We start from the raw sequence: 14,451 nt of genomic DNA on the forward strand, positions 1-14,451 counted from the left end.
TACTGATGTTGTTTACATTCATAGCAATAGAGCTAAAACTCTATCCTCGCCACAGAATAATTATATTTTCGCCATTATAGTAGAATCAGAAATCCCGCGTTTTTAAAACATTAATTATTTCTATAAAATTAAAATAAGTTTTATATTTAATATAATTGAAGTTATTTTTATAGAAGTTCTAAATTATCTCGCACTTAAATTATGTCAGAGTTTCATCTTTATAGCAATACAGTATTTAAACTGTCGAAGAAAACATTAATTCGTTAACTTTATAATTAGTAATATGTTAATAAATCAATATTAACTCAGTATTATTATAATTGTAATGAATTAAAAAACTTGATACACACTTTAACATGAAAATATTTTTATTTCTGACTAAAAAATTTTTAATGAATTTATTTTGTATGTCTTATTTTTAAATATTGTTGTTTTTTTCTTTTTTCTTCCTGACATTTCTGTATTTGTTTCAAATAAAAATGCATTCTCGTTATAATATAAAATCTTACAATTTTTTCAGTTAAAGCAAGTTTATGAATATCACAACCTACATATCTTGTCTTTTTATTTCCTAAATTAGATAAAATATCGAGTATACTCTCTTCATGTAATTTGTTGAAACTAAAACACTCTGTAAATAAATTTTCAATATCACATATAAGATAAAATAGTGGCATTGAAGGATATATCAATCCTCCTTTATCAAACTCCTTTGTAAATCCTGCACATTCTGGATGTATATCAGTTGCATTAATAGATTTTGCATCAAGATACTTTTTACAATCAGTGCAGGATGTTTTTGGTAAAAACTTTCTTATCACATATCCAGAAATATAATAAATTAATTGCAAATTACTGTGTTGATAAATAATATCTGAATTTTCTAGTTTCTCACATTTTAAATATTCATTACTCTTTAATAATTTTCCGCTTTCAAGTAAATTATCAATTCTAAAAAATCTGGACTGATCATTCTTCATAAATTGCTGTTTTGGACATATTAAAGAGCTAATAATACTGGAAAAAGTATTGCCATTTCTTGGTGTTTTAGCTAAATTGTAAAAACTCAAATATTCCACAATAGTTAAAAATTCATCAGGATTAGGATGGTCATTACAACCCTTGGATTGTCTAATGATACTAAAGAGATTTTCCAACTTATCTTGACTTAATCTTGCTGTCATCAAATATTTATATCCTAATTATGGGGAATAGGCAAATTTGGAAAGATAGTTGGAATAGCATCTGACACAAGTTTAGGACGATCTCTAGGAATTGTAACTTCTTTACCATTAATTATATGTTTAAACTTCCGTTCAATAAACTGCTCATCAAAATAATGCTCGCAAACACAATAATATTCATCAAAAATTTGTCACCGCGAGGAATTAACTTACTCCATTTTTTTCGAAGCTCTTCGTCTTTTGGTGCCGAAAATAATGGACGTTTCTCCTTTACATTATTTCCAGTTTTGTAACCAGGTACAAAACAATGCCTTTGTAAATTCTTATTTTTATAAACTTCAGATATTTTTTTTTCAAAAATGGGATGAAAATCGTTCTACACAAAGTCAAAAACAAACGAAAAACCACTGAAAATGCTTTATGTAAAGTGATCTAAGTAACATCAAAACCGATGCGAGTGCCCTCTGGTGAGGCGTAAAAACGAGAACCTAATGTATTGTAGGAATAAAATAGCGAACGACACAGTATATATTCTAGCCCAGGGGTGGCCAAAACTGGCGCATTGGACGACTACAAGTGGCGCTTCGGTGCAATCGACCTGTTGACCTTTTTTTTTTTTATTTTTGCTTGTACGTTGCACATTGCATACACCACTGATGTCATATAGAACTATTTTATACGGGTAGCTACACTACAACCGCATTTTTCATTGCTTTTCTGTGGCAAATCTGAATTTTCGTCTTATAAATTAAAATACCTAAATAAGGGGTGGCCGAAATTTTTCTCCACCCCGGGCTGCTAACACTCACGGTACGCCACTGCGCATGTGAACTCGTCTATGAAAAAATTGGCGCATGGTATGCAAAAGGTTGGCCACCCCTGTTCTAGCCTATGTACTCCCGTGTTACCTGTATATTAATATATCCCATGTTTAAATTTTTCTCCGTTGTATGTCGCTTCGCGTTGAATTTTCGTCGATGTTGAGCCTAACGAAAATTTTTATAATAATAATCGTGGCTATTGTATCGTTAAAAATTATTTCTTTATTTTGTACAAGCAAAATAAATATATTGAACAATATAAAAACAAAAATATATACTTTAGAAGTCAATCTAGTATCAAAAACGTTCGATTCAGGCCAACTGGAACGCTTTTGGTTCACCGACGTTTCCGGTTAACCGATTGATCAACATTCGGATAATCGACGCTCTGCTTTATATCATCGAGATGGGTTGATAATAATAATAATATTAATAAGCTCAAACGTTTAGGAGTTGAAGGTTGAAATTTGGTACACAGGGTACGTCATGAAAACGTACACTACACTAAAAAGGGATTTTTCGAAATTTGAAGAAATAAAATTTAAAGAATTAAAAGAAATAAAACAAAAAAATACCTAATGCTTTTTAAATTTTTCTGTACCAACAACTAGAGTTGGGACAGCGAACCTGTGGCATATATGCCGAAAGTGGTATGTCAAGAGAAATTTGGTGTGCAACAGATACGATCTCTACTTGTTACTGTTAAATTGCACTTTTATAATGGTTTTATATTCAATTCCGTGTATCCTCATACTTTTCTCGATAAGCTTGTTTACATTTATTTAAATAAATTTTCTAGGTAAATCGATACCAGTCGGGTTCAAAAATTAGAAACTGTATGAAAATTTACCTTGTAATTCATTAATAAATAAATGTAAAATGTTTAAATCATCCTATATAATATTACAGTAATAATTCAGTAATAATATATAACAAAAGTGAATTATAAATTTATTATAGCAATAATGCATAAAACAGTAACAAGCATATACATAAGGCAAGCATTATAATGCATAAAATTTAATGCATTATGATTATATAACACAAATATTCGATATTAATGCTCTAGAGCCACATTTAAATATAATATTGTGTACTGGATATGAAGAATAAATTTCAAAAAGAAATCGCATGAACATTGTATAATTCATTATCGATTTTAACAGATGTAGATGTACTCAAAATGGCTGACGATTGCCTGTACTGTACTCTGTATCCTTCCCTATGCTTATCGTTATTATTTGGTGATTTATTTTACGAACGTTGCGTCCACCATAAATTAAATGCCAGACAAACGAAACTTGTATCCTTTTATGCAATTTTTCTTAATTTTCTTGCTTTTTTCCACTTGTTAATCGTTTGCATACAACCTTTCGCCACGGAAAATTTCATCATCGCGTGTAGTCCCATGCTGACGTTAACTGGTAAAAATAACGTGCCTTTTTTCACAGGCGCAGTCGTCTGCATAACACTATGTGGTGTTGTAACGATGTACAATGGCAGGAAAAACAAATTGACTTTCGATCTTGAGCTATCGGCTTACGAAACAGAAAAGGAAAATTTGCGCATTTATCAGTTAATTATTCGTTTATTCATTTTGATCAGTTATTCTGTCACGTTGGTTGTAAGTTGGGCTACGATTAGTATTCTCATTTACAAAAGAATCGAGGAACGTGCAAACTATATTAGAGCAACCGTCTGTGCGATTTTCATGAATTTATGCGTTCTGTACGAAGCAACCGGATTGTTATGGATAATCTCAATAACCACGTTAATATTAACTATGATAATGAAAAGATTCCATGTCCTGTCTAATGATCTGCAGCGAGCTAAAACTACTTGTTCTTATGATGCTATCCAACAATTGATAATGAAACACAACGAATTGTGCGAATTTATAAATCAGTTTAATGATAAATGGAGCCAGTGTCTATTCTTTCTTTACGGTTTTCTTATTACTTTTGTATCGTTTCTGTTATACAACACGGTATTTCCCGGTTTCCCTGCGCATTTGTATGTTTTCGTTTGTCTGGCAACTGCAGTTTCTATCTCAGGAGCAATTACCATTTCTCTCATTGTTTCTCGTGTTTCTTCAGCTGTAAGTTACTTTCTGTTTGCTTTGGTAAATCTGCTTTTTCTGACACTGCTCGTTATTTTCAGGCTTACGATTCTTTTCAAGAAATTCGAAAATTAGGAGCAGGAAACTTCAGATTAGAAGAAAAACTAAAGGTTTTTCCTAGAAATAATAGCTTGATTTTATGCCATATTAAATCAATTCTTTTACAGATGCTGGATTTCATGAAGAAATTTCGTGAAAATGAAATTGGATTCAGTTGTGGAGATTGTTTCATTTTTTCGAAAGAAACGGCAGTTGAGGTAAGACGATTGCATAAAAAACATTTCAAGTTGGAGAAATTTTGCCTTAGATCCGAATATTGCAATTTTTTTTCGGCTTTAAAACTTTTATTCACCAGAGGTAATCACTTTCGAATTTAAATGCTTATATATAAATGACTTTAACGTGGTTGAAGTTTTATCATTTCAGAGTGTCAAGTCTTGTATGATCATATTATTTACTGTTGTTATTAGTATTTCATGGGAACATAAATTTTACCAATTGATGTCATAGAAAACAACTCGTTTGTTTGTCCAATATCATAGTAACAATGCTTACACATCACGGAATTGACCAATCAAACTGTGTTTTTTTTTAAATGCAACATAAATTTAGTCAAATTTATATATATTTATTTACATAATAATGAAAGCATTAAATCTTATATAGTAACTGATTAAATACCAGTTATTAGTAAGTAAAGTGATTGTTTATTTAATTAATTGTCGGTTGTTTTACAAATTTTAGGTATACAATGCATTATATACCGTATTCAACATGTTGCTACAGATTAGAGACATCTGGTTGGGAGTAGATTCGAAATGTGTTGCTTCGAAACATTCAATTTCACCTCTCAACGCTACAGAGACGGTTTCTCAGAAATGAATACTGCAACAAAATCGATTAAGAAGTTAGAGATTTAGTATCCATGCTTAATATTGATTTTTCTGTGGATTTGAAAGTCATTCTTGAGAACACTATAAAAATCTACATATTCTATATATGCAGCCGAAACAAAGACTTGGAAGCATAGTTGTAGTTAATTCTGTTATTTTCTTTATATCTGCAATAACTAAATATCAAATTCACTAAGGTATTAAAAATCTTACTACACTGAATACGTTACTATTGCACTGATTAGAAATGTATAATTAAAAAAAAATTATATTCAACATGCAATGAAGACATGTATTCGCACTGAAGTGCATTAAGACATTCATATTAGTAATAATTTTTAAATTAATTGTAGGTGGTGAATCTTTCACATTTTTAATCTGAAATATAATAGAGTTATTACAAAAAATAAAAAGCTATAAGTGCAGCCTATAAGTGCGCTGTAAATCAATGTTCTCTGTTATGAAATGCCAGAAAACATTAATTTACAGGAGACCAGACAGAAAGTTTTTTTTTTCTTTTGTTATTGGAATGATAGTTTAAGTTTATTTAATTCTAGTGTTATGGCCATGACATCAAAATGGTGGTAAAAATCAAATACTTGTGACCAATCTCGATATTCACCTCATAACTATTATATTTCTTGATTGTGTTCATAGGCGACTTTAAATATTTTATTGACGACTTAAACGTATTAAACGATAATTTTTGTACTATATTTGTATTTTTTTTCAATAATTACATGCTATTATAAAGATTATTATAAATAACTGTAAACAAAAGAATAATAAAACCACTTTTTACTAATCTTTAACATACAGTTTTTTTTATTAACGAATAACGAAACAGTCAGAGAAAAATTCAATTATGTAAAATTAAAAGTTGAAAAATTTCATAGTTGAAACAAAGTTTAATACACTTTGGTTCAACAGATAAGTAGACTTTCAGGAGAACACTTTGTCGTATGGCGATAAAATTGACTTGGTGCCAGACAGACAAAAGTGATCGTCGCATTTGTTGGACACAGAAGTCACAATCCTCGTAGAGCAATTACGTCAGGAAGCGCGACAATTCAGTTAGGAAGCTTTGACTCTACTGTAAATGTAAACGAAGTCATGGGCTCGAATTTTTTACATATAAAGAGACCCTCGTTACATTTTTAAATTTTTCGTCGCGATTAATGGAAAATAGCAAAGTGTCGGCAAAAGAGGACCGTCAGATTTCGAGAACGAACTAAATTCTATAAGCCTAGAGAAGACGTGCTAGCGACCTAAATACATCGCCGGACACAGTCGTGCGATTCTTGCGATATCGCTTTGTCTCGTCCCCTACTACAACTTTCTATTACGAAAAATCGCACACTTTCGAATAAAATTAATTGCGAAGTGATCTTTTCGCAATTAATAATTTCAAAAATAAAAAGTTAAAGCAGTGTTTTACTTCATTACTTTCATATTTTTATATTATTTTATATAAAGTAATATAAAAGCTTGACGTAGATATAAAATTTCTTCTGTTTTATATAACGACCAAAACTTACTCTGTACTGTAAATAGAAACACTTCGATCATCATTGGCGTTCCATAAACCAAATCGATATTTATTGTCAAGTATAAACTGCATTTAGAGATATCAAATAAAATCTAAAAAGATACAGTAATATCACATACAATTTCCATTATAAATAAACTTTTGTCCGAAATGTGACACTACTCTTTTCTAGATTTTTATTTATGAAAACAAAAATTTGGTCTGCGTTGTCGTCATAAATCAGCGAAAANAACCGTCTACCAGAATTTGGAAAATGTAGGAGAAACTAAGACATTTACGGGTGGAGATAATATGTGATACCACATTGTCATTGGATGCTGATTTAAGCTTGATAATTTAGTTTTGGTGTATAAGTTACTTTGATAAATTGTAAATGCAGTGCACTGCATATGATGATTACCCAGTTGTACCGACAGGTTATTGGTATTGTATTTGTTACGTTGTTGCCATGTGTTTGTAAGCTGATGAGGGGTCCTTGTACCCGAAATGCATACTTACCTAAATTTGATATGTGATTATTAAGGACCAAAACCTTTTTTATAAGGTTCTGGTCCTTCTTCCAGTCGGCCTTGGTGTGATAAGCCCTGCAAAACGTTATACCCTATTTGTTGGGTTATCTAATTCTGTCTAATAATAACCTTGTTGCAGTAAAAGCTAAAGGAGAAAGTGTAACGTTTCATGTGTTTCCTAGACAAAAAGACTTAATTTCTAAAAGCATTAGGTCTGAATGGATTAATCGTTGCAAAAGGGGCGATAAATTTAATCCAGATACAAGTAGAATATGTTCTGTTCATTTTGTTCAAAGTGATTATGAAAGAGATTTACGAAATGAATTGTTGGGTAAGTCATAAGTACAATTCATTCATATATATTACTTGTTTTGGCGCGTGGATGTTTAATTTGCTTGTTTTAGTATAAAACTGCAGAATATTTTCTATTTCAGGTTTACCAAATAGAAACATTCTGAAGAAAACAGCTATCCCTACATTAAATCTTCCGGATAGAATAAACCCAACAGTTACGGAACGAGAAAGAAGAAGTTCAAAAAGAAAACAAAAGGAAGAAGTTAATGTTCTTTTAACAAATAATGATAACAATAGTAACAATCTTCAAGATGAATGTCATTACGAAATTAAATATAAGAAGCTGTTAGAAGAATATAATGTTTTAAAATCAGAATATGAAAAATTGAAAGAAAATCATAAAAAAAAGAATAAAAGTATTAAACGATTTATTACGATATTACAAAAGAAGAAATATCTATCGTCCAAATGTNAGACTTCATCATCTCTACTGTCCAGCGAATATTCCACTTATTCGACAATGGTCTTACTGACATGAAATTTGCCAAGCTCGAGGAGAAGATTGACATTCTGCTTGCCTGCGAACAGAAAAACTCGCTTATGGAGAGCCAGCAGATTATTCTCTCCGAACTCTCTGTCATAGAGGCCCGGACTGACAGCCAATGTTCCCTCTAAGTTGCGCGGTTGCGCGGTCGCGCACTGCTCAAATTGTTGCCGCGCCCGAGAATTTATGTGCCGCGCAGGCGAGCATGCACACCTATTTGAATTGTTGTTTACTTATTTCTCACTCTGTCTGCAACATGATTATTGCTGCGTATATTTCGATTAAATACNAGACATCTGGTTGGGAATAGATTCGAAATGTGTTGCTTCGAAACATTCAATTTCACCTCTCAATGCTACAGAGACGGTTTATCAGAAATGAATACTGTTACCAAATCGATTAAGAAGTTAGAGATTTAATATCCATGCTTAATATTGATTTTTCACACTATAAAAATCTACATATTCTATGTATGGAGCCGAAACAAAGACTTGGAAGCATAGTTGTAGTTAATTTTATTATTTTCTTTATATCTGCAATAACAAAACATCAAATTCACTAAGATATTAAGACTCCTACTACACTGAATACGTTACTATTGCACTTATTAGAAATGTATAATTAGAAAAAAAATTATATTCAACCTATAATGATGTACAACCTTAATTCAGTGCGAATACATCTGTATTCGCACTGAAGTGCATTAAGACAATCATATTAGTAATAATTTTTAAATTGATTTTAGGTGGTGAATCTTTCACATCTTCAATCTGAAATATAATAGAGTTATTACAAAAAATAAAAAGCTATAAGTGCAGCCTATAAGTGCGCTGTAAATCAATGTTCTCTGTTATGAAATGCCAGAAAACATTGATTTACAGGAGACCAAACAGAAAGATTTTTTTTCTTTTGTTATTGGAATGATAGTTTAAGTTTATTTAATCCCAGTATTATGGCCATGACATCAAAATCGTGGTAAAAATCAAATACTTGTGAACAATGTCGATATTCATAACTATAGTCACTTTATAACATTGTCACTTCATAACTATTATATTTCTTGATTGTGTTTATAGGCGATTATAAATATTTTATTGACGACTTAAACGTATTAAGGGATCATTTTTGTACTATATTTGTATTTATTTTCAACAATTACATGTTATTATAAAGACTATTATAAATAACTGTAAGCAAAAGAATAATAAAACCACTTGCCTTTAACATGCAGTCTTTTTTATTAACAAATAATGAAACAGTGAGAGAAAAATTAAATTATGTAAAATTAAAAGTTGAAAAATTTCATAGTTGAAACAAAGTTTAATACACTTAGGTTCAACAGATAAGCAGATTTTCAGGAGAATACTTTGTCGTGTGGCAATAAAATTGACTTGGTGCCGGACAGACAGCAGTGATCGTCGCATTTGTTGGGCACAGAAGTCACAATCTTCGTGGAGCAATTGCATCAGGAAGCGCGACAATTGAGTTAGGAAGCTTTGACTCTACTGTAAATGTAAACGAAATCATGGGCCCGTATTTTTTACATATGAAGAGACCCTCGATACATTTTTACGCAGTCGTGCGATTCTTGCGATATCGCTTTCTCTCGTCCCCTGCTACAACCTTGTATTACGAAAAACCGCACACTTCCGAATAAAAATAATTTCGAAATTCTTTTTAATAATTATTTTTATTTGGAAATTATTTTTTTTTAATTTCTGAATTTTAAACAATTTCGAATAGTTCTTTTCGCAATTAATTAATAATTTCGAAAATAAAAAATTAAAGCAGTGTTTAAACCTATTATATGCCAGCAGATCAATAAAATATCTCCATTACGTTTTACAAATTATAGAATATAGTGAAAGTAGCACGATAAAATATTTATTAATCATAACATTAACATTATAATATAAGAACCCTACGTATCTTACTTTCTTTTATATATAGAATAAAACTCACCAATATCTTTAGCTGAATACGACATTCTCATATAAGTTGTAGGTTTTTCTGTTCGAAAAGTTTCAAATAGATTTACTTGTTCCTTTACCGAATATAATAATTTTGGAATATCTAAAGATTTATAAGTCATTTGCATCAGAACAAAATTACTATTGTTTTGTTTACGTTTTAGTGTATTACCATCGTCAGAATTTTTTTTTCTCCTTTATCAAATGTTGATTCTAGCTGTCTGTGTTCCATTTTAGATATTTAATACTATAATAAAAATTAACATAGTATTCCATACATTTTTGGAAGAAATTTACTTATTTTTGGAAGAAATTTATAAAATTTATACTACTTTAAACAAGAGTATAGTTGAATGCAAGAGTACAGTTAGAGTAAGATTACTGTGTAGAAGAAATAGCCTCTATTTTGACATCTAGAATGTTTTTCTTCATTCAGGCATTTCATAGTCTTCTTTTCAACAGAATACGTCTTTCATTCATGATTTTTAATGTAATAATTTTAAGTTAAAATGCCTAAACCAGAACTCTAACTGCACTCTTCCCATTGTATAATCTGTCTTATTTTTAATAAACATACTTTATTTTTCAATAAGAAAATCTAAGTTTTATTTCTAAAAATTAAAATTCAAACTTACTATTCAATGACAAAAAATTATCTGTAATATTGCAACAAGAATGAATACTTCTCGCATTAAACTTAAATGTAAATATTTCTGAAATCTCATGCGATAAATATATTTTCGTAAATATAAAAAGAAATGTTTTTATTTTAAAATTAACTGTTTACGTCAATTCTTAATTTATTTATCAGCAGTATTACATTAATTTATACTTTTATTTTAAATTTTAATTATATAAACAAAAATTAATCATTTGCATAATTCAAAATCTATTGAAACATTTTATTTTTGTCACTGATTTTTACAAGTTATTTATTCTCAACATGCTATAAATTTTAATTGAATGAAAACGAAGTATTATTATTCTTTTATGAATCGATAATTTTTAAACTTATATTCATGATTATTATTTGCAATACGCAAATTTAAAGTGACCATAAAGTTTTTATGCACGAAATTGTGTTTTAACGTAAACTTTGGACTTGAATCTGTTCGAATTTTTGTTGCAGTAATTGTTAACAATAAATCATAACAAACTTCTTATCATACATAAATTTAAGATTATATTCCCGTAAAATATAATTATATACGATTACTATTAAGTACACACGTGTGCTTTGCGCAGAGCCGTAACTAGGCAGGTGCAACAGGTGCACCCGCACAGGGTCAGTTGGAAGGAATGCCCAAACTGCTGTTTACAAGAAATTATATTTTTAAATTTTAAATTTAAAAATATACATTACATTTCGCCTTACTTAGACCCTAGATGTCTGCTCACCAGTGTTTCCAACTGTGGCGACTTTTAGAGGGACATAGTAAGGTAGCAGAGACCTCAGACAAGTCAGCCAAAAGTAGCGACTTTTGATAATTTTTAATTTATTTTTTGAGAAATTTAAATTTACGTTTATAGTTTTCAAATTTACAGATTTATCTCTACTTTATACAAAGAGCTTTCTGGCAACTACTAAAATTATTACGATATACAAAACTGTATTTCTAGATTTTTCTACAGTGTGCAGTGCTAGAAATCTGTAAAGGTAACATTTTGTAACAAAAATATATCTGCCCAACGATTCTTTTAAAATTACTAAATTGAAAAAGGTAACTTCCGAATAAAATCTTAGTTTCGAGGTTGTAAATGGCGTCGTGCAGAAATTCTGACATCAATTTTTGCTTTGTAGTGCTACGCTTATGTTGTGTATATCTTAACGGTGGATTAAGCGGTAAGCGAACCATGTGGGCGCGTAGGGTCCCAAAGGAGCTCCCGCAGTCTTCAAAATGCTACTGAAAAAGGAGGCTGCGAAAACGCAGTTTTCGCAATCCCCTTTTTTTTTGCAATACTTTCATGTATCTATATATATCGAAGAGGTTTTTTTTTCCAACTATTTCTTACAAGTTAGTCCAAAAAAAAACGCTTTGATATATATAGATACATGGAAGTAATAAATGATATAGCTTTATGGCCAACAATATTAACAGATGCTGTTATTGCTCATATTCTTAAAACAAACCGAAAAGTATAGAAAAGAAATTTCTTAATAAACGAAAAAAAGTTAAGATAATAGAAATAGATAAAACACCAGATGAAGGAAGAAACTTGACATTCGAAAAATCATTTAAAATACAAATTTACAGTGTTCTTGACACTCTATTGTGTCAAATAGATTGGAGTTATGAAAAAATTAAACTATCCGTGACGATATTTGCTTTCTCTGTGGCTCTTCTTTACAATACATGAGTTTTCTGATTTAAAAAATTCGGCTGCATATCTCGCTATTAAGGTAAACGCACCGGTAGTAGTGAACACTGCATGAGTAGTGGACACTACAAATCATTTAGTCTACCGAATGATTTGTAGCCATCTACAACCTTATTACTCATATTTGAAGTTCAAAGTGTCCACTACTCATGCAGTGTTTACTACCGGTTCGTTTACCTTAAATATAGCAAAAATTTAAAAAGTACAAATTCACAATTAAAATTGAAAGTTTTAATTTTGAAATAACGACTCTTATACAAAATATAGAAACTGCATCTCTGCTTAATATTCTACAGGATCTTCATGATTTTGGTTTAATTGAGTCTTACCCAAATATCAATGTCGCTCTTCGAATACAGTGAAAACTGCTTAGGCGACCACATGCATTCAACGGGCACCTGTCAAAACGGGCAAAATTTTCCGGCACCGAATAGTTTATCCATAGAGTCTTCGTATAAGTTACCTGTATTAAACGACCACCTGCGTAACGCGACCACGGGCATCGATTTTTGGCCCGAAACGACATACAACACATGTAATAAGAGATCACTTTCGCGAATGTTTCTGATCTAAACTATTGTTCGAACCCTCCTCAACAAAGTGTCCCCCTCCTAACATAATGAATTAGTCTGAACTCTTGTTCGAACCCATCCCGGGCACTTTTCCCACCCCCGAAATTAGGTGCAGGTGTTAATAAATTAGTCAAGTAACAAAGGAAATTCATTTCAGTTTCTTAGAAAAATGTCCGAAAAACGAAAGAAATGCAAAGTGCTGTCGTTAGAAGATCGTGTTAATAAAGTTATCACAACAGCAATTAGCCGCGAAGTTTAACTGTGGGAAAACGAAATTTATTTTACCATAGACCTACAGAATTTTTCTTACGGGTATAAAAATATTGTACACGATACAATTAATCGGCTGATCTCATCGTTTGATAATAAATAAATAAATAAATAAAATTTTATTATTTATTTATTTCTTTAAGCTTATATATAGTACATGTGTTATAGTTTCTGTATCAATCTACCTTATTTCCAAGTATTTTTAGAAAAATAATATCCAAGTAATTTTCGCACGCAAAATATTCTAAAAACAATAAACGCATTAATGCAAAAATCAATTTTACGGCAACCTTCCTTTCTTGATTCCGCGATTGTCATTGGACAATCGCAGAATGTAATGAAATCGTATTATGAGAAAAAATAATAAATCGTATTATTATTAATTAATGATTTTTCTTATTGACACCAGTCGATATGTACAGCAACGGGTAAGATCCAAGCTCTGAATGAATGGTTTCGCATCCCTCAGAATTATTAACCCCTATAAGAGCAAAAAAGTCAAAGGAAGCATTCCTGTACATGCGACCCTTGGCGGGATACGAAATGTATTGGCCTCCGAAAGATGTTTTTAACATGTATCAATATATTGCCTGTTCTCCATGCTCTGCATGTAGTCGTGAGCTTTACTGCGAGCAACAGCGAGCTCCTTGCACTTGGGATGATATTACGCATCGGATTAAAGTTACAACTCGTACCCCGTTAACAGAGTAGCAGCACGGAAATAAAAATACAATCAATTCAAATTGCTCAAATTACTGAACATAAAACTTTTGATTATTTAAGAAGCGATAAATTATTCAAATCTTAACACTATTTTTAAATTATGGTTCACTCCAGTCGAGTGATGAAACAGTAAAAAAGTATTTGGATCACGGGTAAACCTAAGATTGAAAGAAGTCTGCGAGTATTTCAAGTGTCACGAACTGGAATTAGTAAAAAAGTATTTTGTCACTAACCTTAAATACATTTAGAAATTTAGCATTTTACTTTATGAAAGTAGGCAACAAATCACATCAACTATAGCACAATGAGTAACTTAACAGACGTCTTCATATTGTATCTCGGTATTTTAGTTACAGAAGCTGTTTGTGATAGCCATCAAAATGCTATATCGTAAATTTTGATATAATTTGTTCTCTCATTCAGTCTCTTCTACTGTGTGACAATCACAAATTTATAACGTTTTAAACTAGAATATATGTGTATTTTACCCAACATTATATATATTAATAAACATTTTATTTTTATAATGATCTAATATTTAATGAACGAATGACATTGGCAGCTAAAACGAATGCTTTAATTAGGATACCAGGAACACCTATGCTTCCAATAAAACGTTGAGTT

At 30.8% G+C, this 14,451-nt stretch overlaps 1 protein-coding gene across 1 annotated transcript; it reads right to left on the minus strand.

The window, feature by feature from the left end:
• Nucleotides 1–398: 398 nt before the first annotated feature.
• Nucleotides 399–10,005, minus strand: LOC111638077. Its single transcript, XM_023383706.1, has 2 exons — nt 9,876–10,005; nt 399–1,198 (listed from the first exon to the last, which is right to left on the minus strand). The coding sequence occupies exons 1-2, from the start codon at nt 10,003–10,005 to the stop codon at nt 399–401; spliced, it is 930 nt and encodes a 309-aa protein (XP_023239474.1).
• Nucleotides 10,006–14,451: the final 4,446 nt, after the last annotated feature.

This window comes from Centruroides sculpturatus, unplaced genomic scaffold, assembly GCF_000671375.1.
Source record: "Centruroides sculpturatus isolate CEXI.00-Female unplaced genomic scaffold, Cexi_2.0 scaffold1138, whole genome shotgun sequence".
In the NCBI taxonomy this organism is placed as follows: domain Eukaryota; kingdom Metazoa; phylum Arthropoda; class Arachnida; order Scorpiones; family Buthidae; genus Centruroides; species Centruroides sculpturatus.

Bases quoted from the DNA above. Each gene is read 5' to 3' on its own strand.
- LOC111638077 (XM_023383706.1), bottom strand. From the start codon at position 10,005: ATGACTTATAAATCTTTAGATATTCCAAAATTATTATATTCGGTAAAG. The intron at 1,199-9,875 runs GTGAGTTTTATT...CCCCATAATTAG, and splicing joins GTATTCAGCTAAAGATATTG to GATATAAATATTTGATGACA.